The sequence below is a fragment of the Melanotaenia boesemani genome, chromosome 14, assembly GCF_017639745.1.
Source record: "Melanotaenia boesemani isolate fMelBoe1 chromosome 14, fMelBoe1.pri, whole genome shotgun sequence".
Lineage (NCBI taxonomy): Eukaryota > Metazoa > Chordata > Actinopteri > Atheriniformes > Melanotaeniidae > Melanotaenia > Melanotaenia boesemani.
In genome coordinates this window covers 21,714,689-21,741,470 of record NC_055695.1, presented here as the reverse complement: position 1 = coordinate 21,741,470, position 26,782 = coordinate 21,714,689, and the positions used below count along the sequence as shown (strand labels likewise).

At 38.8% G+C, this 26,782-nt stretch overlaps 2 protein-coding genes across 3 annotated transcripts; one reads left to right on the top strand and one right to left on the bottom strand.

Moving 5' to 3' along the window:
• Positions 1-351: 351 nt before the first annotated feature.
• On the top strand, positions 352-18,278 carry c14h1orf112 (chromosome 14 C1orf112 homolog). Of its 2 annotated transcripts, none has more exons than XM_042006312.1 (25): positions 352-499; positions 708-852; positions 1,219-1,258; positions 1,349-1,437; positions 2,168-2,272; positions 2,391-2,531; positions 4,515-4,677; positions 4,876-4,960; positions 5,095-5,233; positions 5,429-5,518; positions 5,616-5,680; positions 5,773-5,921; positions 6,678-6,807; positions 8,343-8,529; positions 11,400-11,482; positions 14,638-14,689; positions 15,014-15,103; positions 15,272-15,457; positions 15,901-16,020; positions 16,099-16,194; positions 16,272-16,385; positions 16,656-16,760; positions 16,857-16,937; positions 17,010-17,156; positions 17,669-18,278. In XM_042006312.1, the coding sequence occupies exons 2-25, from the start codon at positions 757-759 to the stop codon at positions 17,873-17,875; spliced, it is 2,760 nt and encodes a 919-aa protein (XP_041862246.1). In that variant the 5' UTR covers positions 352-499; positions 708-756; the 3' UTR covers positions 17,876-18,278. The 2 variants fall into 2 exon arrangements, with proteins under 2 accessions (XP_041862246.1, XP_041862245.1); XM_042006311.1 differs by having other exon boundaries at positions 604-852.
• Positions 18,279-18,379: 101 nt separating this feature from the next.
• Positions 18,380-26,562, bottom strand: scyl3 (SCY1-like, kinase-like 3). Its single transcript, XM_042006313.1, has 14 exons — positions 26,199-26,562; positions 25,920-26,100; positions 22,436-22,621; positions 22,120-22,233; positions 21,950-22,006; positions 21,769-21,871; positions 21,574-21,685; positions 21,417-21,494; positions 21,117-21,256; positions 20,828-21,018; positions 20,565-20,736; positions 20,277-20,447; positions 19,396-20,195; positions 18,380-18,684 (listed from the first exon to the last, which is right to left on the bottom strand). Exons 2-14 carry the CDS (start codon positions 26,085-26,087, stop codon positions 18,622-18,624), a joined length of 2,355 nt encoding a protein of 784 aa, XP_041862247.1. The 5' UTR covers positions 26,088-26,100; positions 26,199-26,562; the 3' UTR covers positions 18,380-18,621.
• Between the last annotated feature and the right edge of the window lie 220 nt (positions 26,563-26,782).

Sequence of the window (26,782 nt, the reverse complement as noted above, 5' to 3'; positions counted from 1 at the left end):
CTGATTTTAGCACCTTCTGTATGCTTTTAGCACTGTTTTTTCTAATGTTGTCTGATGTTCTGTCTGTCCTTTTTTATGATACTGCTACTTATACCATTTAAAGTGCCCCTCAGAGAAAAATGAAGTGTTGAATTGAAATAAACTGATAATCCTGATATTTCTGAATGCATATTAATTTATTACCATTGAAACTGTGTAGCTTCACCCTTAAAATACTGTAGTTCTGCAGCGTCACAGTTTTAGTTGCTTATTTCAGCGCTGTGAGCCATTTAACGTTCTTATTGGTTTAATGTATTATTATTTAATATTTCAACCAATCAGCACGAAGGCAAACGAGTCGCGTTTATCAAACGTCACATCCGACTCAAACAGCGGCGCGCGGTCTATTTGTCCAAAGTTAGTTGTCTGTTTTTACATTTCAGTGGAAAAGAAAGCTAAATGGTAACTTTAGAAGACGCTGACTTATAGGAACGTGAACGGTATTTTATGTTCATTAAAGGTATGAGTTTACACTTTACGCTCATTTACTGTGCTAACGTAAAGTTTTACTAATAGCATAACAAACCTTAAAATCACATCAACGGTTGTCTGGGTTCCTTCCAGTCAGTCGAAAAAGTAAAGGTGGTTTTGATTGCACCAGCTTGTTAGACATATACTAACAAAAATCTAAACGGAATCCTTTTTTCGTCACTCACTCTAAAAACAAGGTGAGTGTGTTGAGATTCATGTCTTCTGGGAAGCGTGACTGCGTTCGTGATGTCCCAGACCAACAAATCTCTCCTGGACGAGGTGATGCAGTGGAGTCAGGAAACCTGTCGCCAGGAGCTCAAATCTGTCCTGCCAAAACTCACCATATCCTCTTAAACATAACTTGACAGTTTCACTTATGTAACCTCACAGCTCACTTCTTCATACGAATGACCTGTAATAGGAGAGTGCAGTAATAGTCACATCATTTAAACCTCATGAATGGCTAATAATCACAGACACTTTTGCAGTGTAGTTGGCCCATATTTAAGATAACTGGAAACAGTTTATACATGATTAGTAATCATACAGAACATAAAAATGTTTAAGTATTTACTTAAGCGAAATGTGTAACAGTTTGTGTTTTGCACAAACCTTTTTCACCACTGTTGCCCTCTTGAGGTGATTGGCATGCATGTACAGTTTAAATAACTTTATATGAATTCTTTGCTTTTCCTTGACTGTTTGCACTCTTTGCATCATGAGTCAGAAAGCTGGGATGATCACATACGTAAGTTTTTTTTTTTTTTTTAATTAACCTTTTATGTTGTACCTTGAGGTAATCTTAGTAAAATGTGTCTATATTGTAACCGTCCCACAGGCATACTGAAGATAATTACAGACATGTTCCTCCCGCATATTGGTTTGTCAGAGCTGGAAGATGAGTGCTTTTCGAAAATTTTACCAAAGGTAAACTTGATAAATATGTATTGTTTTGAGGATTCATTTTGAGAATACCATGAACATGCTCTAAATAAAACAGAGTGGCTACTGATTTAACACTATATTACATCAGATCAAAGATATAGATGTAGGGTTCATGTGTGTATGTATGCATATATATATATATATATGCACCTGGATTATAAAAGACCCAGATCTCAGTTGATTGCGCTCAGTTGATCTCTTCCCACATGTAGTTCCCCCCTGGTGTGCTGTTTGGCTTGGTTGCACTTCATTTCACTGCACTGACATTCATCCACATCTACACCATTAATACTGCCAACTCTACATAGTGTGTGTCTGTTTGGCCAGTGTGTGTTCTTAGATAGTTATTTGCACATGGTGGTTGATGTTTGTTTGTTAGTGCACAACTGTGTTTGGAGAGTGTTGTGTGTTGGTTTGTGGTAGTGTGTACAATGTGCTTTTGTTTTATTTTATTTTATTATGTTTTATTTTACTTCTTTTGGAGTGCTTTTCTATGGGGTTTTGCTATGTTGCATGTAGGATGAGAAAGAGAGTGAGCACACAGACCTCTGATTCTTTTATAACCCAGGTGCACAAAGCCTAGGTCCACAGATGGCAGTGCACCACCCACTCAGGATCCAGCAACCTATACACTGAAAACAGATCAGTACTCAAATACAGGCAAAGCTAGGGCCATCACACTAACCTCTTCATCTAACCTGAATGTCTGCAGGCAGTAACGGTGTTTAACAGCATGGTGAAAGAAATTATGGATCAAGTTGGTGGGCTTTCAAGTCAAAATACTGAACTCCGTGCCTTTCTGAGGAACATTTTACAGGTACTTCGACACAGTTTGATTCAAAAGAGTACAGTAAACCATTTTTTTTAAATATGTAAAGTACATTTTACCTTTGTTCTACTGTACTCTTATCCAATACCTTGATATTTTGTTTCAGGCAATGATACAGATAATTGATGCATTTTCCACTTGTGTTCGTCATGTTGGCTCATTGGAAGAAGCCCCTGACCTGGATGTTATCCGTTCGCTACCGATTTGTATCCTGAATGTCCTGAGGGTGACATTTCAGCACTGTAAGGTTAGTTTGGAAATTTGTTTAAAAACAAACATTAAAAATAGGAAAAAAGTGCATGAAATAATTGAAAGAGTAAGTATTTAAAAAATGCATAATTAAGTGTCATAAGAAAAATATTCTTTATTGTCATCAGTGTTCTTGGATAAAATGAGATAGCCTTACATTCTCTTCAAGCACTTTTGGAGAATTCATAGTGCAATCAGTGCTGCTCATTTCTCGAAACCACAACATATCCACCACCATTCTTCACTGCTATGAGGCTCTGAAAAGCTGCATGTGGTCTACATCAAACATGGCTGACCAAACCTTAACTGCCTGACTTTTTAAAAAAAAGTTTTTTATACTTCTTTTCTTTCTTTTTTTTCAGGATCTGAAAATGTTAAGAAACATCAGTTTAGTTTGCCTTATCGTTTGAGAATATCATATTTATCTCCAGGTTTTATGAACATTTGCATGTTCATAATGTTTCATAAAAACCAACAAATTGAATGGGGTGCTCATACGTTACTGGTAGGGTGTGATTTTATGCAGAATTTATTCCCATCCGTGACCTTGATTTGATAACCGAATATCTTGATTTAGTTAATTAAACCATTGTTAGAATAGCTAATTGATTGTTTAAGATAAACTGATTTAATGTCTCATTTGTAATTATTTCTCAAGTATTTTAATTTTGCCGACTGAAAGAAAACTAAACGTTTGGTAAGTAATAAATGTTTATTTATATAGCACCTTTGATGTTACAAATCACAAAGTGCTTAACAATGAAACAGAGCACAAAATAACACAATAACACAGAACATAAAAAAAAAAAAAAAAAAAACAAAGTAAAGGAAGTTTAAAAAGATGTGCTTTTTAAAAGAGATCTCTGAATCTGCAGATCTCAGGTTGAGAGGAAGGGAGTTCCAGAGGGAAGGAGCCACTGCTGCGAAGACTCTGTCACCTTTTGTTTTCTACCATGTTTGCTTAATAACCAGCAGACCTTGATCACTTGATCTCAGGGGCCTGCTGGGAGCGTAGGGCTGTAGAAGGTCTCTGATATATTCAGGTGCTTGGTAATGTAGGGCTCGATAAGTTAAAAATAGTATTTTAACATGTACTCTGTGATGAATGGGAAGCCAGTGCAGCTGGATTAGTAATGGAGTGACATGAGTGAATTTGGTGGATTTTGTTATCAGCCTTGCAGCAGCGTTCTGAACAACTTGGAGACGATCAAGAGATTTTTTTGCTTAAGCATGTGAAGATGTTATTACAGTAATCAAGTCTAGATGAGATGATGGCATGAACGATCATCTCCATCACAGATGGTGAAACAATTAGACAATGTTTTTGAGATGATAAAAACAAGAGCAAACAAGCGATTTTATATGAACATCTAAAGACAGTGCAGGGTCAAGAGGTCCTAACCGAGGGCTTAATAAATTAGGCAAGTGGGCCAAGACTCTCAGCTATCTTAGGGGAAAATCTATCAGGGGTACAAACAAGGACCTCAGCTTTTGCATCGTTTAGTTGAAGAAAGTTATCATTCATCCAACTCCTGATAGCATCCAAACATCCTTAAGTGTTGTGCTACTAATACAAATTATTATATCTAACACAATTATTTCTAGTACGTATAAAAAACTACAAATGTTCAATGTTTTATAATGGAGTTTTGGGTTTAAAAATAAATTTTTTATTACTGAGATCTGAACTTTGGTTCTATGTATTTGGTTCTTATGGAAATTTATTATTTTAAACCAAAAATTTGAAGGGTGTCTATTATTACAACTACTGCAAATACAAAGTATAGCCCTGTTTTGTTTTCATTCCCCCCATTTCTCTTAAAGTGATAAGAATCTTAATTCAACAGAAATTCAACAGTGATTTCAAGGAACATAAAATGAACAGCCACTTATTTTAATCTGATCCACTTTATTCAAAGACAACAGGAAGCACATGAAAATATTAAAATGAACTCAGATGTTTTCTCCATGTTATCCACAGGATAGTGAGGTAGTATACTGTGGCCGTCTGTCCCTAGTGGCAGACCTACTGCAGGGGCTCTTCAAGGAGGCCTACTCCCTGCAGAAGAGTCTGTTGGAGGTCTTGGAAAGGATTTCTCTGGACAGCAATGCCTCAGAGGAGGAGGTTTCTGACATTGTTACAGGTACGTTTGTTTATGTTTGCATGCAGGAATAATTTAGTCTTTTATTGCCCCATTCTTTATCATCTAAGTTTTCCTTAGCTTTCCTTTACTTGCACACTTTACATAAAAACTTTAACTTATCCTGCATGTTCTATCTTATCATTTCTTTCTTTCTTTTATTTTATTATTATTGTTATTATTTATTTATTATTTTTGCAGTGATTCATACTCTTCTGGATATCTGCTCTGTTATCTCCAACCTGGACATTGCACTACATGCAAACACATGGAAGTTCCTCATCAAGTAATCTCCATTTATTGTTCTCTGATTCTTTATACTGGGTAAATTATTTGAGAACTGGGTTAGGTGACTTAAGGCAAAATTGTTTGATTATCCTTTCTGCTGTAGTTATTATGATTATATTGTAATTTTATTAGGCAGAGCCTTAAATACCAGTCATTGGTGGAGGAGCATCTAAATCACAGTAACATCAGCAACAGCCTGTCTGACAACCTCTCGGTGTCCTTCTACAACTGTGTAGAGTTGGCTGAACAGATAAAGCAGGCTGGTTTACAGGTAGGAAATCTCTAATTAGTTGATTTTAATGGGGGGAAAATGACAAACTATAAATTACTATACTCTAACCCCCCATTCTCACAAAAATGGGCATATTGTTTAGTAGTGTAGGTTAAAAAGTGAACTTGAGCTCATGTGATTTGTTTAGTTTTTGTTTGTGTTTTTAAAAATAAAAATAATTTCACGTTTTTACAGGAGTCTAAACAAAGTCCAGAATACAAGTTGTTCCAGAAAACTGCCAAGATGTGCAGATTCTTTGCCAACACTTTGGTTCATTACATAAAGGTATAAAATTTGTCTTTTTGCAACCTCTCATATGTTAACCTTTTACTTTAGAATATAAATAAATCTAAATATACTTTATTCTTTATCCATCTAACAGGAATTTAAATTTTTTCTGACAAAGTATTGTAGAAACTTTCATCAACTCTACCTCAAGATTGCCAGGTAAGCGTGGTTTGCTTGTGGGCTTTAGAGCTACAGTTTATCTGTTGATTCTGAGTGTGTTTGATTATGATGATGAATCTGATGTGTTTCAGTAAGCTCCCTCCAAGCTTGGGTGCCCCAGCACTGCCCACAGATCTCTCGGGGGAGCTGAATGCAGCAGCACGGGTTCCCATGGATGCTTTCCTGCTCCAGTTGTTGCCTCTAAGGCCCTTTGCTGAAGCTGTCCTCCAGCACGACCTCAGTGAGTTTCAATGCTTTTTTTATGGGAGGAGTAGTAGTCTAGTGGTTAGAGAGGTTGGCTTGGTTCTGGAGAACCTGGGTTCAAGACTCTAGCTACTATTGGTTGTTAACCACCAAAACATGGGAGACCACTGTGCTGTGGGCACGGTACATCTAGAGATGGGTCAAACCCAGACTGAAGTTTCCCAAGTTCCCAAAATTATTCTTTTAATCTCAGTTGATGAAAGTTTCTACAATACGTTTGACTTGACTTTTGTCATTTTAAAGCGTTCAACATTGTGCTGTCTAGAAACATAAAGTACTTGCTATAATGGCCAAGGAAACAAGCTGTGGAAAAACAAAACTTCACCTTCTCTTTAAATAAACTAAATCATAAAAAATGCCATACTCAAGTACTTGAGTTTTATTTTCTTTTCCAAATCCTGGTGTGCTGTTTGTTTTTGGGTTGCTCAGTTTTGGGTTGCGTACTAAAGTGTAAAATGATGGAAAACATGAGTAACACATTTCCTGTCCATTGCTGATCTATTTTAATAAGATTACTAAGAATTGGAACTGATGGCAGGCTCTGATATGATGTTTTGCATCTTGTATATTGTCATAATTAACTTAAGAACTTAAAGCTTGCCTACAAATCTTCAGTTGCCTGATCTCCAGGTAATATGAATATTTAGGAAATTGAGGTATTTTTCAAACAAATTCAGGGTTCTAACTGCTGATTTCTACTCGTTCAATAAAATATACAACACACTCCCTATAGGGTTGAGTCCTGAACATGAGCTGCCTCAGTGTCTCCTGCTGGTGAACATCATGGGACAGCTGGCCTGCCAACCAGAAGAAGTGCAAGGACTTTGGTATCCTGGCAGCCAGTTCTCAGAGGAGACACCCAGGTAATGAGGTTTTCATTATTATAATATCTGCAGTATTTTGCTAATTCAAGTGTTTGATTTTAGGGCTTAATCTTAGGATGATTGTTAGAATGTTGAGCGTTTTTATATTTTTTTTCTTTAAAGGTAAATTTCAGCTTGTTTTTTGCAAATAGACCATTCATCTTTAATATACCCTGACAGCCGTGATTTTCTATTTCAGTTCTTTAGTCTGCACGCTTTCAGGAAGCTTGATTTGTCTAATTGTTTTATTATTGCTAAATTACACAGCGATTAAAGGAGATGGTATGCCAGTAAATACAATCCTAAAATCTCAGTTAAATGTCTGTAGTGAAGATGCTACAGAAAGATACCCCGTAAACTCCTTTTCTTATCATGAATTTACACTTCAGTTATCATTGGCCTGTTTTAGGGCACTCATTGATCCATTTGATCCAATCCACCCTCTTCTGCAGGAACGGCATCTTTTGAGATACATAGTTCTTAATAAACCTTAAAGCACTTTATGACTGTATGAGAGAGCTGACAGAAAAATGCATGAGGGTAATATTTCTAGGTCAGTCACATACACTCACACACACACAGACCACCTCGGACTATCAAACGGTAAATTGATTCTTAAATACTAATTTCTCTCTTCTGCAGTTTGGCCACAGAACTGTTGATATTGATCACTCTTACACAATCTTGTTGCCAGTAGAATCTGGCCAAAGTGGTCTAAACAAAAAACAACCAGCTACTTGTTTATTATTCCAGGCAAAAAATGCTGAATAATTCTTCTGTAATGTGTGTGCTCCAAATCCCTGAGGTTCAAAGTCTCTTCTCCATTTTGCAGCTGCTAATGTTAAGAACTTTTACAAATAAGTTATTGCCAATGTCACAAGTTTATTTTTGGACTAGCCTGTATGAGTAAAGTGATTTCCATATTCCAATTGGAGAATGAAAGGAAAGAACACCAATAAGAGTTCCAACGTTTATTGTTGGGTAGAAAACATTAAATAAAGTACTGTTATCGCATTAATATCTCATGTCTTATTTAAGTTAGGTGAATTATAGATACTGTAACTACTGATGAGAATTTGCTGTTGGTAGCAAAACAAAAAAAAAACTAAAATGTGTCATGTTTCCACTTCTTAGTTTCAGCGAGTGTAGCATGATTTCAATTTGAAGGTAGGGAGAAATAAAGATTGGGTTTCTGGATCTTGCCTGGGTAAATGATATAGAAATCTTCTGCAAACCGCTCACTGTCTCACATCTTGTCCGACTAGGCAGCCTTAGATAAAGAACCAGGGTTGTTTTTGTGTTTTTATTTGTTTTTCTTCCCGTTTTGAGATTTTGAGTTAGTGAGGAACGAAATGCTCCCGAGTGCCCTTAGCATTGGTGCCCTTTTAAAACTGTACCATTGGCAGGCCTGGATAAGGAGAAAGAGATCAAAATTGCTGTGTGAAGTATGAAGCTTGATAATAGTTAATTATGAGTTACAGTCAAATTGGGTTAATGTCTCAATGTCCTAAATATGTTTTCTTTGCTCCCCCCAGGCTTCCTCTCTACCAGGCTCTCTTTATTAGTTTCAGACGATGCTATATTGAGCGTAAAGTACCAGTTCTGTTGCCAGGGGTGATGCTGAAGGGTCAGGCCCAAAGTGAGGTCTCTCTGCACCACCATGTCTGTGTGCAGCTCTGTGCCAGTGTGGCTGTGCTTCCTCCTACGTACTTTCCTGTGCTGGTGAGATCAACAACCAACCACATCCATTAGATTATGCAATATCAGTAGAAGGACACTGTTTCCCAATAAAGTTTAGATTATCTTTTATCTAACTATAAATCCACATTAACTTTTTGGACTTAAGTCGTGTATGCTGCTTCAAAAATTCCTTGTCTTGCTTCACACTTCAATTCTTTCTATTAGGGCTGTTCCAAACCTTTTTATTCTTTGAACTCCAGCAAATGGCTTGCTTGCTCCTTTCTGCAACTATCTAAACAGAGTAAGGAAAGACGATTCTCACCATTGTGTTGGTGATGCTAATTTTAAAACTTACTACTTATGTAGCTAAGCACATTTGAAGAAAAAAAAATCATATTTGTTTGCCATTATATATACATATAATGAAATTTGAAAACTCTGTCTAGTGCAGAAAAGATAATAGATTGAAACTAATCAACATTTAAGTTTAAAAAAAAAAAAAGAATTGACAAATTCTTGATTATCAGCAGTGAGGTAATTGACATTTCCACTGTGAGTGGCAGGGATGTCAGGTAGATGAGATGGTATATATGTTTACATTTGAAAGAAATTAAAATCTTAAGCCCAGAATTAAAAGCAAAATGCTTCTATCTATACATTTAATAGTTACAGATTTTTGGCGGTGGCCTCATCTGTAATCTTAAAACCGACCCAAACAAAGAGAAATTCTTGCTAATATCTACCATTTTGTTCTCTGAGGGACCCCTCCCACCAAATCACCAGCCCATTGGACTGATCCTCCCGTGGAGCCATCCCATGGAGCGAAATGTTTGTAGACTCTGTGGTTCACTACTAATATGTAGTCCTACAGTTCTGAAAATGTAACTATAGAAACTCAATAGAAGGGGAATATCTTGCATATCACCCTGCTATTGTAGCAAATCCTTCAAAACAGGAACCTAAAATAGTTTATTAACTAGCACAGGCTCAGATGCTGAAATCTAGTGAAACAGTTTTCCATAACTCTAAACGTTACAGATCCGCCCAATCCAATGACTATTGGATCACAATAATACAAAGTCTTTTGTTATATGCATGTAAATCATGAATTTATGGTCTATATAAAGTAGAACCGCAATGCTTTGGTCTGAATTCCTGGTTATTCTAGCTCCTCACACCCCTTGTTAACCCCTGTTCTGAGGCACATCTTTAGAGCGACTCGTTTTAATGTGGTCTCTTTAAATGTGAATGAGGCATTTCATGCCCCGCCTCCCTCCAGGTCACAGAGAGTTCCACTCCACCCCTTTCAGCCATATTTGTAGTTTGATAGCGATACCATTATCTACTGGCAGAGAAACTTTTTATTGACAAGTTTACTAGAGATGTTAACAAAGGAAAACGTGTCCGTCCAGCCTTACATATTCGAGTCCTCCTCTCTCTCTGTTTGTCCCTCACTGATAAGTTCCCCAAACACTTCCCTGTATTTTGCATCATCCCATGCCGTCTCTATCAGCTGTTGTCCCCCCACCCCCAACGCTACTTTTTCCACACTACCACAATATGAATGAGATAAACAAGGCCTCGACATTGTTAAGGAGTTAGCTAACGCAAGCGTCACGAAAGTCATTTGGATCATGTGTTCCCCTACACAAAACGGCAAAAAACAAAGCCAAATCATTTTATTCAAAGCACACAGTGCAGTTATATCCTCAGGTAGGAAGCTAAAAGTTATCACACAGCACTAACAGAAGCAGAACATACAATGCTATTACTATCAAAACAACGGCCGGTACATCATATCAACAGACAAAATGCATGTCTAAAACAAAGCTTGACATAATCTTAGCGTTATTGGGAGCTTACCGCTTAGCTGTGTCCGTAGTTTCCGTAGAGAGAAGGAATGAGGGGTCATCATTCAGAAGCAGTCTTTCTGCAAATCCATCTTTTTACTGACGGAGGTTGCTGAAGCACTCGTCCTTGAAGTGCTTTTTGCAAAAAAAAAAGGACTTTCCCCACTGATGTTGATACATTTCTGTGAAAAATTAAATCCAACCTGGCACTTCGAAAAAGGCTCTGATGCCAGGGGGCGATGTAAGGAATTGTGTTCGTTGATACACCCAACAACTGCACATTTTGACTTGACTACTGGTTTACTTCGGCATAACTAAACGTGGACTACAGAATCGCTTAGAGAAAAATAAATAAATAAAAAATAGCGGATTCACAAAATCGGATACCCGGAAGTTCATGACCTTATTTAGCAGACCCACAGCAAATGCTGTGACGTAATAGATAAGAAAATGTAATAGAAAACAGAGAAAACTAAACAGACTGAAAAATATGACCCAAAAATAATATAAAGATATCTACACAGCATCGGGAGAGAATGTATTTAAATTTTCTGCATTGATTAACACTAGTAGTGCACAAAAACATGTATTTAAAGGCTAAAAAGTGGATTTTTCATGATATAGCCCCTTTAATTTGACAAAGTTGTATAGAAAATAGATAGATGGGACTCTTTCATAACATGGTGATGAGTAGACTTTTCTAAACGTCTCTGTAACCTGACTTTAAACCCAACTAATATTACTAGGTTCTCCAGCTTTTTCTGAATTTTTTTGCATGTTAAAAACTAATATTGGCCACTGTAAACATGAGATCTGTTTCCTTTTAACATTGTAATAGACATTTATAGCTAAAATTAAATAGGAGGTGGGTGTCTAGTTTGAAATATTTGGAAAATCTGATAAGCTTGGGGTTGTTGGCAGAAGTTTGGTTCAGGATTTCCTTTGATTCAAAGTAAGTTACTCTTTCGTTTTTAGTTTTTCCCTGTTAAATATTTTTAAATCTTTTTTTTTTCTTCCTTTTTGTTCATCTGGCTTCCCCTCTCCCTTATCTCCTTTTTTCAGGAATGTTGTTTGGTTGATGTTGTGCTGCAGGCTGATACTCAAGCGGCTCTGTTGGCAACAGATGTGTGGTGTTTCGCAGCCCGGTAAGAAGGAAGAGTAATGTTTTAATGTGGAAAATATTACATCAAGAGGGGATTTTTCTTGTTTTAAAGCACCTATAAAAAAAAAACAGTTTGTGAATCATGTGGGCTTTCCATGACTTTTAAAATAATTACTCCCAAAAAGGAGTATAGTCATCATCAAGTTGCATAAAGAGCATGACCAAATTAACTGTTGTGAAAACAGTTGTACTTTTTAAAACTGTGAATAAAACACAAACAGTGCATCTGCAGTAATAAGCTGCTATAAAATAGGCAAAGGTTTCAATTAAGTAACACATCTTGGCAGAAACATTTTATGAGCCCTGTGCAAGCATGTGGAGAAAATTTGGCAATTCCTCTCCAAAGAATTCATAAAAAAATTGACATAGTTGCAGAAATTAAGTTTTTAATAGTTATTGTAGACCATAATCTAAACTGGAAATCACATATAAATTATGTCAAAACTAAGATGTCAAAATCTATTGCAATACTGCTTAAAGTAAAGGACTACGTGTGTCAGAAATCACTTTTTATTTTATATAACTCATTGATTGTTCCATATATGACCTATAGTGTAGGGATTTGGGGAAACACTTACCACACAAGCACAAATTCAGTTTACTTAGTACAAAAGAAGGCCGTGTAATTTGTAAGAAAGAAAATGTTTTGTTAACCAATAACTCCACTATTTATTAAATTACACATACTAAAATTTAGAGATATAGCATATTACAACACAATTTAAATTATGTATAAAGTTAATAATCAGTTGCCATTCTGCATCCAGAGGCTCTTTAAAAAGAGGAGAAATTTTGTGAACTTAGAGGAAATGTAATGTTGAGCAAACCCAGGTACAGACCAATATTAAGATTCACGGTATATCTGTCACTGGTATCAAACTATGGAACAGTTGTTCTGGTGACTTAAAAATTAGTTCTTCATTGAAATCATTTAAACCTTTTTTTCTCATCTTATCTTCTGTAATTTTTTAAAAAATATTTTATTTACTTTCACTATACCAAATAAATAAATAACAGGGGTGTCCAAAGTTGGTCCTTGAGGGCTGCTGTCTTGCAGGATTTGGATGTTTTCTGCTGCAGCACACCTGAATCGCTATTGAATACATCTTTGATGCTAAATACTTCAGTCATGCCTACATGACTGTTGCTATCAGCCAGGAGGAGATGTCTTCGGGTGGTGTCCAACTTTCACTGAGCGTTTGGACCCTAAACCACAACGCCCTCTAGTTGGTGGGTCCAGCAGTGATGGCCAGTCACTGCCCATCTTCTCATGGCCCCCAGCGCAACTCCTCCCTCCTATTTCAGAGCCAACAAGACGCTCTTCCTGCTGCCTCCCCCAACCTACGGACAGCTGTCTTTCTCTCCCTTCCTGCTATTCCCAGTGCTGTGAGTGTCTTCCACACAGACTGTGCCAGGTAACCCCTACACCCGACCTCAACTGGGAATAGCCAGGTCTGCCATCCCTTGTCCCTGCACTGGTTAACAAGGTCCTGGTACTTGGAAGCCTTCCTCTCATATGCCTCCTCACAACCATCTTCCCATGGGACTGTCAGTTGAATCAAAATGATCTTTTTTGCTTCCTGTGATCACAAGACAAAGTCAGGCCTCAGTGATGTTTGCACCACTAGGGGGAAGACTAGTCTCCTTCCCAGGTCAACCCTCATCTCTCACAATGATGTTTGGAGAAAGCCCTTCTTGATCTTCTTAGGGGCTGGTGGTTTCTGCCCTTCCCTAATGAACTGTATGGATGGTGTGGGTCTCGGTGATTCGCCACTTTTTCAGTCTTTTCAGCTCTAAGGTGTCGGCCAAGGCACAGAGAACTTTGTCGTTCCGCCATCTGTATCTTCCCTGGCTAAGAGCAATCCTACATCCCGCCAGTATGTGCGCCATGGTTCCTCTCCCTCCACACAGCCTGCACAGTGGATCCTCCTTCACTCCTCATCTGTGGAGGTTTGTTGGTGATAGAAGGGTGTCATACGCTGCACTGAGCAGGAACGGGATGCGAAAGGGCTTCATTCTCCAGAGTTCAGGCCAGGTGATCTTCCGCTTTGATTAATGGTTCAACATGCTTGGACAGAACTTGACAACGAGGTGTTGAGGAAAGCTGTTTCATTTAAAATTGATTGTGCTGGATCAGGAAGACATGTAAAATTCACAGGATTGCAGCCCTGGCGGACCAGTGCTGGACACCCTTGTCTTATAAATATCCACGTTTTTGTCTGTTGTTCATTTACTTTGGTTCATTGTCTTCTTTCCTTAACACGAAACCAGGATACAGTTTGAAATTCATTGTTACCTAGTGATTGCCAGGCACACTGGCCATGTGATAGCAAAACAACCCCAAGTTATGATGCTTCTCCCACTATGCTTCACAGCTGGGACAAAGTTTTGTTGTTGTTCTCCCTTTATTCCCATCTAAATGGTGTTGTGTATTTTTGCAAATAAAAATAATGAGCTTAGTGTCATCTTATGCAAACCAAAGATGTGCTGCAGTTTCATGAACAAAGATGCTGCGATTCTGCACATTGTACTGCGCTGAGTGTAGCACTTACCTGAATGTACTGCGTTTGAGGACTGATGAACAACCAGGCCTTTACAAAAGTGTTAGTTGACTTTTCATAGATTAATGCACCTTTATAATGTCTCAAGGAAAACAAGGCATTGTCCCCACTAATTAATATTTCCTAAGAGCAGACTATCCCTACCCAAACTTAGCAGTAGCTTTATTTATCAACAGGGGTGCCTCTTCAATCTGCACATTCCATCTCTTATCCTTAACTCTTAACACTTGAATAAGGTTTTGGAGCAGCGCAAAGAGTCACATCCAGCTTGACTGGGTTTACTTATGGTGCTCAATAAGAACATATCAGGTACAACTATTAGTGTGGTCAGATTGTGTCTTAAAAAAGGATCCCATCATCTCAGTGTGACACAGTTGAATTTTATTAGGCTCATATTTTTGTTGGCCTTCATATTGTTTTTATGAGCTTATGCTCTGTCATAACATTCATGTTGTTCTCAGTTCTATGTACTACAATGTAGTACTGCTGCTATTTTTACTAAAACTGGTTGTTAGCTCTTATTTTTCAGCATATTTATCTTCATACGCCATATTGCTGCTATTGTCTTTGCTTACAGATATGGGACAGCAGAACTTTGCCTACACCATGTCCTCCTCATTGCTCAGATGGTGAGTAGAGACTAGGGAGGAATATGATATAATACACTTAGTTTTTTTTTAGCTCTCATTTGAAACTTTACATCACATTTCCAATCCATTAAATAAAAAAAAGGTTAATTAATATACAAATTGCAGACTTCATATATTTTGCAGACGCGTATAAAATGTCAGAGTCCATGACCTTTAACTACAACTAGATCTGATAATTAAATCTGAATCCTACAAATTAACACACAAGCTACAGTTCCTAACCTTTCTGGACCCGTTTTCCCTCTAATTCTGGGCTTTACACTGACCATCACCACCTCTCTGCTTCCTGTGCTTCTGCTTCAGGTAAAAGCTTGCACCACCGAGTGTTACCAGTTGTTCCACCTTGGATTGCTGCTGAGACGCATGGTCTTCTTTATGACACCAAACCATCAGGTAAAAAAAAAAACAGAACTGAAATGAAAGTGTTTGTGTTCTGTCGTTTACCTGCACTTATGGTTCTTTAATTGTGAATGTAGAGAGGCCAAATGAGCACTGAAGATCAAGTGGAAAATCAGTCTTGATCCAAGCAATGTTTGCGTTAATCTAATTGTGTTCTTCCAGATGGAGCTAGTGACACAATTCCCACCATCTGAAGTGGAGAACCTTGCAGTGTGGCATCACGTCCTCCTCAGAGCTCTTTCACAGGAGGCTTGTCACCGTGTCGCGATGGAGATTATTGGCCTCTGTGAAAAGGTTATGACTGACTGGCAGAATGGAGGATTCAAACTGGGACAAGTTGGCAAAGTGGTGAGGACAACCTCAGATAATATGTCCACTAATCTCATGCTGCCATGTCCTTTTGCTAAAATCGCAGATGACATCTTTTATTGTTTGCTTTTTGATACTTTTGCTTAGCATGTGGTGCTGAATTAATGTTTACTTTGTGCTTCAGCATTGACCCCATAATTTGGCAATTTTGAAAGTACTGAAGAAAAAAACAGTAATGACATATTAACAATGTGGATATCAAGGCCAGGGCTATCACAGCTTTTGACCTTATGCGCTAATGAGAATTGGAAACAATAGCTGATGTCAAGAGTTTAGTGAGTTTGTTCCCATGGTTAAAAACAGATTATTTTGAAAGACTCAATGACCTCTCCTGTTTACCTGGAATTTCTCTTATCCCCCTGGAAAGTTTTGCAGCTTGAAGAGGTTCCTTGTATAAAACAAAAAGTCTCTTCTGTTATTAGAATGGAGTGCTGCTATCCCTCTTGTCGGTCATTCGAGGACAGTCATCTCCTGAAGAACAATACGTGTTGACTGCAGTCAGGATTGTTACGCAGCTCTGGTTACGAATGAGTCCCGATCAGGTGAGAATTAAGCATACACCCGTACATTGAGTAAAGTGATAAATGCAACACTATTATATCTGTCACCTCTTACCCCAGCTTCAGGCCCATCCTGTGCTGCAGCGTACCGTGCAGCTGCTTTTGTCTCTAACAGCCATTTTAGTTAAAAATCTTGAGACACAAGTCATACATCAGGTGAGCTTTAGTTTTCACAGTCCACATTTAACAGCTGAAGGATGGATATTTCTTTTGACTGTCGGGTGTCATTTCAGGCACTGCTGTGTCTGGATGCAGTGGTTTCTCTGAAGTGTGTGGATCAGCTGCTGCTGGCTGCTCTGGAGTTCCTTTCTTCCCTGGGGAAGATCTTTGTCTCTCCTGACAGTCAGGTAATAAAATCAAAGTATAATCATTACATTATTGATTACTATTATAAACTAATATTTATATTTTACTTCTCAGTCAGCCTAATGTATGGTTGCTCTGGGAGATTTAGTCTTTGATCCTGACAACAATTTCCATTGCAAAAAAGACTGAACACATTGATAAAAGGTTTAATCTTTGCTCTGATGTAAGTGTGCAGTTTAGAATAATTTCAGTTTTTAAAATGAATTTATTAATACAATATTTCCTTATTTCCTAATGTGTTTTCGTATCAGAGTCAGATTCTTCCCAGGCTGAGTAGCCTGTTTGGGGTTCTTTTGGCTGACAAATCCTGGCTGCTACATCAGCATGCCCTAGAGGCCTTTTCGTACTTTGCAGAGGTACGCCAAAAACTCAGCTCATGCAACTGTTTTAAGTGCACTGCTATGTTGTGTTGAAGCCTGAATATAACCTAATGTCTCCCTCTGGTGATAAAGAATACAAACCACGAAGAAGTAATTTCCCAAAGTCTGTGCAGGGAAGAAATAAAAACCAAGGTGGTCAATTATCTCAGCAAGGTAAGGCATGTCATCACAAAGTGATGATCTACTCACAACAGATGGTTGTTAAATGAGGATCTTCTGTTGCAGACTCTCAATGTGCAGGAAAATATGGAGTCACGGCTACAGAGGCTCAAACAGGAGACAACAGTGATTGAGCAGCACAATGAGAAGCTGGAGAATAAAGTTAAAGTTAACAAGCTGGCTGCTGAAGCTGAAACTGTCACAGTTTCTGAGGTTAGTAGCATAATGAAATTGATATAAAATTTTTTCCATCCTTCTCAATTACCATGCTCTTGCACAACCTTGTCTGACTGGCCAAGTACTTTCATTCAAACCAAATGCTGCAATGAACAAAAGCATGTATGGTCCTTATTTCAAGTGATGCTTCTCATAATTAAGAGTAACAGAAAACACTTGTTATTTACATGCTTGGCAAAAAAAAAAAGACCAAAACAAACATGAGCAAGATTCAGTTTTCAGTACAGGCTTCCAGATTAGTTACCCTTTGGTTTAGTGTTATTTTTCTTTGGTTGGTGCTTCTCAGATATTTTCATAAATATAATTTAACATTTAACTGTATTATTTTATTTGCCTTCATAAAAAAAACAAACATTTTGGATTAGAAGCTCAAAGAAAAAAGTTAACCTCAGAAAAGGTTCAATTCAATATTAAAATGAAAACAATTAAAAATTAAAACATGAATAACAAGATCTATATTTTCCCTGTAATCATTTCTTTCCTTGCAGCCGTGCCCAAAGAGAGCTCGGCAGGAGAGCAGTACAGAGGAGTACAGCTCCTACATCCAGACAGCTGAGAGTGCTTTGAAAGCCCTTCAGGCTTTAATCGAGGGTAAACCCAGCACTACCACACCACCTCCACAGTGGCTGGGACCCAGACTACTTGAGCTGCAGACCCTGATTACTCACATCAGTTCAGCCAGACACACAACGTAGCGCCTCTAGCGCCTTTTCAAGCCTTAGGTTTCTTCTTTCCTGTACAGAATAACTATTTGATCAGTCTGTTTAAGTCTACATGTTTTGCTCCTGAAATTTGTCTTGATACTGTTTATTAAATAAATTAAAAAAAAATGTTTTTATTTAAATGAAAACTGGAAAACATTGCAAACAGTGCAAAAGGTTTTTACCAGAAAGTGGGAGAGTGAAACATTTCATACACTAAAATGTTTATTTCACCAGCAACCAACAAGCTCAAATAAATTATCACCATTTCACATTCATTCAAAGTGCAAGCCTTCAGTACATCAAACCTGACTCATTCTGGAAACATGTCATGCCAAAAGTTCATCTTCAGTTTAAATGCCAACAGTTGACATGGCACATTTAAGAAAAAAAACTTTAAAAAGCAGAATGAAAACAGGATAGTTTTCAACTGTCAAGGATCTCAATCATCTTGCGGTGACGACTGTCAATTGGCAAACAATAATGAATGGCTTCTTTTGTCCATGTCTAGCAGCACCTGACAGGTGACCAATCATTCCTGTACGAAGCATGTTTCCATAATAAACATACTGATGATAAATATCAGAATGAAGAACAAGATTCATTCTCTACCTCTAATTATCCTAATTGTTGTTGTGTTTAATGAGAAGCTACTTCCAGTTTACTGCTCCAGATGTGGTGCATGGATTTAAGCTCTCCAGTGTTTAAATGTTTTGCTCCAGATGGAGTTTGTGTTTTTATCACCAGGCACTCTCGTCCTCCCAGTTCAGGTCATCTCCATCTCCCCAGCCATCTGTTTCAGTCTTTGAAGAGAGTGAGAGAGAAAGGTAACCAGTTAATCATTGTAAGAAGATCAAGTCAGAGATGGACTTAGAACAGGGGTGTCCAGCTCCGGTCCTCAAGGGCCACAATCCTGCAGGTTTTCGATATGTCCCTGCTCCAAAACCACCTAACTTAATGAGTCATTGTGCAAAACTTAACAGACTGTTGGATCCATTTCATTTGAGTCAGGTGTGTTGAAGCAGGAAACATTGAAAACCTGCAGGACAGCGGCCCTCGAGGACAGCGGCCCTCGAGGACAGACTTTGGACACCCCTGACTGGGAACTGTAGTCCATCATGGGTAGCAGGGTAGTTAAATAATAATCCTTTGAGTTGTAATGTTCTAAGGCTTGTCCATGGCAGTGATATTAGAAATGCTGGTTCCTGCACAATGAGAGACCAAGCTGCTTCTGCCAAGAGGAATGAATTTAAACTGGTGTGTTTTATAGCAGGTGTATTGTGCTGATGATTAAAACATCTCCATGTCGTGCTAATTTTGTTAAATGGTGGTGATATTTAGTTCTCTAAGGACAACAGATTTGGTAACAACTCTTGATAATGGCATCTCAGAACACTTTTGCAAAGACTGCTGCGAAAGTCTATCAAAGAAAGCCTGAGCCAATGAGGGGAGAAAAAAATCCCAAAAATAAAATCTGAAGACATCGATAAAAACAAGGCAAATCACTCACTCACCTCGGACAGGTTGGCTACTGCAAACTTGGCAGTGAGTGTCAAAGTGTCGATAGATGAGTCGACATGCAGAGATGGAGCATTTCCTAAAGAGGCAGTAGATGGTCTTGTGTCAAACACACTTTTTTCTTCAAGTGGCAGCAGAGCTGGAGAAGACAGCTTAATGTCCGGAACCATGTCTGCAAACAAATCCAACTCTGGGTCTTGCTCAGCCTTTTTCTTCACCCTGATGGTGAACTCCTCCCCCAGACCTCCTGTTGGATCAGTCTTTTGTGGCACTGTGGCTTTGGGTTCTCGGTTTGGTGGACTGTGTGATTTCTGAGAGTCCATCTGCTCTTGAACCCAGGAACTGTCCAATGAGGAAGTGCTCTTGCTCTGTGTGGATTGGCACCGTGTTGCAGTCAATTTAAGGGGTTTAGAGGAATTCAGTCCCAATGCTGCACGCTTTGCAGTTGTAGTAGTATTGCTCTTAATGGGTGGCATAAAAGCAACTGATTCTGAAAAGGGAGCTGTAGGGGACAGATCTGAGGTAGGTTCAGTGTCCTCAAAGTCATCCCACGGCTCATCTTCTGTGTTTTCCAGTTTGAGTGTGCTGCTAAGTGGACTGACTCTCTTTGTGGCCTGAATGTGAATCTGGACAGACTGCCCGTCTCGACTTCCACTCTCCTCTTGGTCACTCCAGTCAGGCCAGTCTTCCACAGCACCTTCGAGTCTGTCAGACTGTTTGGAGCTGTATGATAGTTGCTCCATCTTACTGTTCTGATGAAACCCATTCAAGGGTAGAGACATCAGTCTACTGACACCTGGAAGACAAAACATAGATTTAGTTTTACCTGCAATAGAATCATCAAGCTAATGGGGTTAATTGATATAAATGGTTGTACCTGATATTGGTGTAACAACTTTTAGTGTCTCCTGAGTACCTGCCAAGTTACCCATGTGACTGAGAACCAAGCCTTCGGTTTCTGATGATCTGGGAAACAAATTCAATGGCTCAGCTTTGGAAGGCTGCGCTATCTGGGGGTGGGAGCCTCCAATCACATGAACAGGTGAAGCTAAGGAATATAAGTAGAGATTACACACCTAGAATTTACTCACGTCTCAAACCAACAATTCCAGGATCATTTCTAATATTATGTGAAGTTGGACCACATTTGCTCAACCTTGCTTACTTTCAGGGGTGACCTCTGTAGACTTGGTAAAGCTGGGTGTGGTGCATTTAAAGACCTTGGTTCTCTCTCCACCAACAACTACTTGAGCCCCCAGCAAAGGCACCAACACTGCCAGACTCTGCAGTGTCATGACAACTAAAGAATCACTGGTGTCTCGCATCCCTAACAAAAGCTGCAGCCGGCAAGAAACAAAATATGGGTTATATAGCTGAAACACAACATGTACAACAAAGTTGAACTGGGTTTTGATGGTGACACTCCACCTGAGGTAGGATCTGGTTTTTAAGTTCATCATGGGAGAAGAATTCAGCATAGATGTGGATGTGAGCCAGCAGCACAATACGGACATGCTCCTCGTTGACTTTGTAGAGTTCAAGCAGCTGAGGAATCACATGTTTACGGTAAAGGGACACAGACAGAAGGCAATCTTCACTGCTACCATCACTCCTGGGATCTATCCGGACAAGTTAAATAAAGAGCCTGAGCAACAACAAACTCCAATTTTTCTATTTAGTTATAAGTTACAATAGGTTTTATAAAATGCCACATCACCCTTCTTTGGTCTTAGAAGATGAGGCAGGAAGCTCTTAACAGCCATGGGTTCTGCAAAAACAAGAGAGTTGAGGAGTTTGGGGACAAGTCGTGCCGCTACCAGCTCTTCAGGAAGGCTCTGGACCCGGTCTAAAAGGAACCTAAAGAGACAACCAGCACATTATGGGATCCTTTCAAAAGGTAAGGAGTAGTTATATTTTAAAATGGTGTCATTGATAGAATGTGCAAGATATTTTAAACTCATAAAAAAATTAAAAAATAAATAAATTAGAAACATCCTTTTGTACCATAAAGTCTTACTTAAAGAATTCATTTTTTTCCTCCTCTGTCTTCAGCGTGAGGGTCTTCAGAAAATTCATCACCTCCAGAAAGTCATTCCTATTCACAGAAAGGTCGTGTTTAGCAGAAAAATATTCAGTCTAAAATGATAACCACACCCAAAAATAAATACACAAACCTGAAAAAGTCATTAGTCAGCAAGGAGCTAAGAGGAGGCCGAGCCAAGGGATCCGAATTTAGCAGGTCTGTCTGCAAGGTTTTCGTCAAGCTGTCAAACAAGTCCTGCGACACTAGAAACAGCAGTGAAAAGAGCAAGATAAGTAAGAATGTGGGTTAAATCAAATAAAAAAAGAGTGATTGTAGCTTTACTCACCATAACCATTCAGGAAAGGAATAAGGGCCTTCACCATCAATCCAAAAGAGTAACAGTCCCGAGCATGAGCATTTTTGTCCGGAAGGATTTTAAAGCCTTCAACCTGCCAACAAAATGGTTCTTAAATACTTAGGAGTGGGAAGCTGTAAATCCTGTTTGTCATGATCTTTTACACACTCACCTCCTCTTCTGGAGGAATACAGCTGGCCTCTTGAGCATTGTGGATGCTTTTGAGAAACTGAAGAGTTGAAGGATATGAACAGTTAATTTAACTTTTTTTTTTTATATATATAAAATAAGAAAATACACAGAAATTGTCAGTAACAAATTAGCTTTTTTTTAACATCTTGCCTCAGGAGTTGCTTCAGAGAACTTGCAGACAGTCTCCATGCCTCCCAGTTTCCAATGGCCATCTTCACTGACAAACACAGACGAAATACACACGTTGTTATGGCTCGATTTGCCCTGGAAGAAGAAAAAGATGCATATTTAATAGACAAAACGAATGTAGGATGGCCAGTAACTGTTAATAAACATTAAATTACAGCATGTCAGGTGTGTGTTCTTTTCTTTTAAATACCATCTTTAGGACCAGTTTTATATATTACATGGAAATGACCACGCAAGAGATTTGTGTACATCAGGAGCACACTGTCTTCCTGCTCACCCTATCATGCAGAAAGACAAGTGCTTGCAGGAGGTCATAGATGCCAGCACAGATTTCTTGTGGGGAGAGACTGTTTAGCAACAGCTCCAAAGGTTGCACATGTTCTGTCACCAGATGAATACCTCCATCTTGCACTGAGCAGGACAGGAAGCGCAGTAGACACGGGTGCCTTAGTGTCTTTAGATGCTGGAGGGAAAGAAAGGTGAAATTAGGATTTGTACATGAAACTATCCTGTATTTTTGTTTCTGTAAAATGTAAATGTTATGAATTTAAAATAAAATAAAATAAAAAAAAAAACATAAAAACACATAACTAGCTTTGGAAATGAAAAGTAAAAGGGTCAATTATTTTGGTATATTTGACTGACAGTGAAGTATACTTAATCTGTTCTGCATAACTTTGTAAAAACCTTCTGAAATGATCTATATTGGGCTTTAAAATGGCCTGAAATATATTCGACACTAATATGAGTCCCAGAAGTTGTTAGAGCAAACCTAATTTGACAAATGAGACCAAAATCTGAAAAACTCCTTTTGTTTGTAAGTAAGTGAATCTATAGGATTGGCTGTCAGTTTGATGAGGAACTGGATTCAGGTGTTTGCAATTAATTAAAAGAAAATCCAATGAGCTTTGTTAATTCAAAGAAAAGGGAGTCTACTTTTCACAAGTTTATGTAAGTTTATCAATTCACAAATACTTTTTTGGAGGACGTCAGGAAAGAGTAAATGACATTCACGCAAAAAAAAAAAAAAAGGTAACTCATGAAACGCTGTGATAGGCTGTTAGATTCATTTAATTTGATTCAGTTGTGATTAAATCAGGAATACATTGAAAATCTGCTGGATTGAGGCTCTTGTAGGACCTAATTGAGTAGCTCTGATATAAATTAATATTAAGATAAAATTAATTTGACTTTATAATAAAAATTTGTAATTAGTGAAGAAAAAGGCACATAAGTTAAGCACTGTCCCATCTGGAGCAGCAGGGAAGCTATGTGTGGCTGCTTTTTGTGGACTACAGCTCTGCATTTAATCCTTCCCCACAGACTGGTGGACAAACTGGTTGATTTGGGTTCCCCACATGCTACCTGCATGGGGGTTTTTCGACCGAGCTGGTTCCAGTCCTGATTCAGAGCCACAGCCTGCCTAAGAACTGGTTCTTTGAGCACCGGCTCCGGGTTCTCAAAACTGGTTCTAAGCTGGCACCAGCTCTTTGCTGGGTCAAATCTAAGAACCACTTCATGTTGCTCACATCGGTGGTTGGGCCAGGGCTACCTCGATGACATACATGACAAACCAGCGAAGTGATGGATTACAAACAAAACTGGTCCGAGGAGGAGACTGAGTTTTTCCTGGGATTATGGTCGTCTGCAGAAATCCAAAATAAATTGGACGGGCCAATCGATCAAAGCCTGTGGATAGTATGATTCACGGTAACACGCTAATGTTGCAAACAAGCATGTCACGTGACTTATGTTTTCTGGTAACTAATGAAATTTGCCCTGCCTTTTGGCAATGTAACTGTATCTTTTATGTTATATACTCTTGGGTGAGACCATAAACTAATGAGGCTTTTTTGTTTGTTTTCAACAGAGTTGATGCCCCTTGATACAGAGGAAAGAGAGGAAACACTAAAGCCTCTGGTGTGGAGCTCACCTTCCCCAGGAATCCAGTCCTCATCCTCAGCTTCGTATAGCAAACCAGGCAATAAATGTTAAGAATATGACCAGTCCACTAAAAAAGTGCATTAAAGCCACTATGTACTCTAGTTAAGTGTTCTGGTGACCAACAGTAATCAAAATTTGTATAAACACCATCAGTTTTCCTGTATATGGGCTGATGTCATTGGACATTAAAAATGCATCTGCCTTAAAACAGATCCATACTTCACACCATCATAAATCTGGGGGGGTGAGGCCGCCTACAGGGAGCGACTAACTGTGTGGCGTGGGAACAACAATCTGCTGCTCAACACCTCTAAACCAAGGAGGTCATTATTGACTTCTGGAGGATAAGAGATGACATAATGCCACTAAACATTGGTGGGGACTGTGTGGACAGGGTAGTGGACTTCCACTTCCTAGGGGTCCACATTGACGACTACTTGACCTGGAGTGTGAACACCTCTGAGCAACTGAAAAAGGTACAGCAGAGACTGCACTTCCTGAGGGTATTAAGGAAGAACTGTTGGTATCCTTCTATCAGTGCGCCATTAAGACCATCTTAATGTACTGTATTTACGTGTGGTACAGCATATCCACAGTAGCTTAGAGGAAAGCGCTCCAGAGGGTCATCAAAACGGCTAACAAGAACTACACAGTTCCCATAGCCTTAAAACAGCACAAACTATCATTAAGGACAATTCATAGACTTGCTGTTTGAACTGTTGCCGTCAGGAAGACGTTACAGAACAACAGAAATCAGGACAAACCGATTCAAGAATTGTTTTTATCCAACTGCAATGTACGCCTGTGTGTGAGTGATGAGACTCTGCTTGTGCTGCTTTTGTTTTTACTTGTATATTTTATACTAATTTTATGTATGAGGTATCTAATTGGATGGCACTTTTAAATATTGTTGTACTTGTTACGATGACAATATTGGTATTCTATTCTGTTCTATTCAGGTGTGTAAAGGTTATTTCTAAAACATAGAGAGGATCCATTCTTCTTCCCTTAGAGCAGGGACTCTCAATCTTAGTCCTTGAGGACCAGTGTCTTGCAGGTTTTAAGGTTCCCTGCTGCAACACACCTGACTTAAGTCAGTAGGTAATTAGTAGACTTGTGCAGCACTTGATGTCTGGGACAGGTGTGTTGTAGCAGGGAAACTTCTAAAACCTGCAGGATACTGGCCCTCGAGGACCAGGATTTAGGATCCCTCCCTCTTGACAGTTCTTATGATGGCTGCTCAGATACTTCAAGGTCATTTTCCCCATTTAGGAACAAACAAAACAGACTGCCCATTCAAGCTGAGTCCACCATTAAAACAAGAACTGCAAAAATAAAACCAAATCTCTCTACAATGAATTGTCGCTTTTCTGTAGTTTGCTAAAGTTCAGACAAATCTGAAGGATGTTAGATTAACAGATTAAACCTAAACACAACTTACTTTTTACCTTCTTTTTAAATGGCATTGATGATTTGGGTTATACTATATTATCGTCTAACTGAAACGTGGAGAGGGTTTAAAATGAAGCAAAAGTTCTGCCCAGTCTAACTATTCATCCACTAGCTACCTGAATTTTAATCACTGGAAAACCAAGTCTTGTATACATTTTTTTAAAAATCAAATCGCGTACGATTACTTGAAATGTGTTTGATATGGAAATCTTTTTAATGCAGACTTTATTGTTCAATGAGAAAGGAGAGAGTGAAACAGTGCCTGAGCACTGTTGTACTTAAGCTGTGTCCTGATTAACATTTTTAAAGGTTTTAATCTATTAATGTATGTTTTACACACCCGGACAGGGCCTGATCACACACACCTTAGCCGCTTTGTTGACTTTGTCTTCATTGTCCCGCTTGTGAACAAACACAGAGGCAGGTTTCCCATCTTGGAGAACCGCAGAGTACATGGTGAGTCCGGAGGGCAGGGTCAGGAGCGGCTCCTTCAACACATAACAGCCACGCATCGCGCTGCTCTCCGCACCCATGACCGCGCTTCTCCTAAAACCAGGGGATCAAAGTGGGAACATAAAATACTGCTTGTGCCTGTCGTTAAATGTGATTATATAAACACCTGTTAGAAAGTGATGCGGACATACCCAGGTCACTGCACTGTAACAACCGCTATATGTGGTTAGCTGGTATGAGTTGAGTTGCCTTGCTGGCTATCCGCGTAGCTACATTAGCCAGCTTGTCGATAGCTCTTTCGCCTCCAAATTGTCATGTTAACTGCACTGTACCACCAATCTAACAAAACTATTTAACAAAATATCAAGCTGTTACAAAATCACAAGTAAATTCAAGCTAGCTGTTTGTAAACCTACAATGCTAAATCTCTACGTAAGCGAAGCTGCTGTAAACAGTCAGATACTGACTCTTCCGGTAAAGGACTAAACCAAAGAGCAAAGACATCGTCACTCCTAAAACATGTTTGAAACTAGTTACCGACGCCAATTTCTATTGGAATCTTGTTAGTTCATTTTTAGCTAATAGTAAAATAACACTTCTTAAGCATAAAATAACCCACTTCCTCCCTTAGATGTATATTAAATGCACATAGAGACACCCACACCCCTACTAAGCGAGCGAATGGTTGTAACTAAAGTGGTGCGAGAAAACGCAGGTGCTACCATATGGTACTGAGAATAGAAACAGAAACTGCTAAAATACACAGAAACTGGAA

Excerpts from the sequence above, each read along its gene's own strand:
- c14h1orf112 (XM_042006312.1), top strand. The coding sequence starts at position 757 with ATGTCCCAGACCAACAAATCTCTCCTGGACGAGGTGATGCAGTGGAGT. Across the intron at positions 853-1,218 it reads CTGTCCTGCCAAAACTCACC|TCTTTGCATCATGAGTCAGA; the intron begins ATATCCTCTTAA and ends GACTGTTTGCAC. Across the intron at positions 16,021-16,098 it reads TACGAATGAGTCCCGATCAG|CTTCAGGCCCATCCTGTGCT; the intron begins GTGAGAATTAAG and ends CTCTTACCCCAG.
- scyl3 (XM_042006313.1), bottom strand. The coding sequence starts at position 26,087 with ATGGGTGCGGAGAGCAGCGCGATGCGTGGCTGTTATGTGTTGAAGGAG. Across the intron at positions 22,007-22,119 it reads TCTCTGAAGCAACTCCTGAG|TTTCTCAAAAGCATCCACAA; the intron begins GCAAGATGTTAA and ends TCAACTCTTCAG. Across the intron at positions 21,257-21,416 it reads GAAAAAAATGAATTCTTTAA|GTTCCTTTTAGACCGGGTCC; the intron begins GTAAGACTTTAT and ends TTGTCTCTTTAG.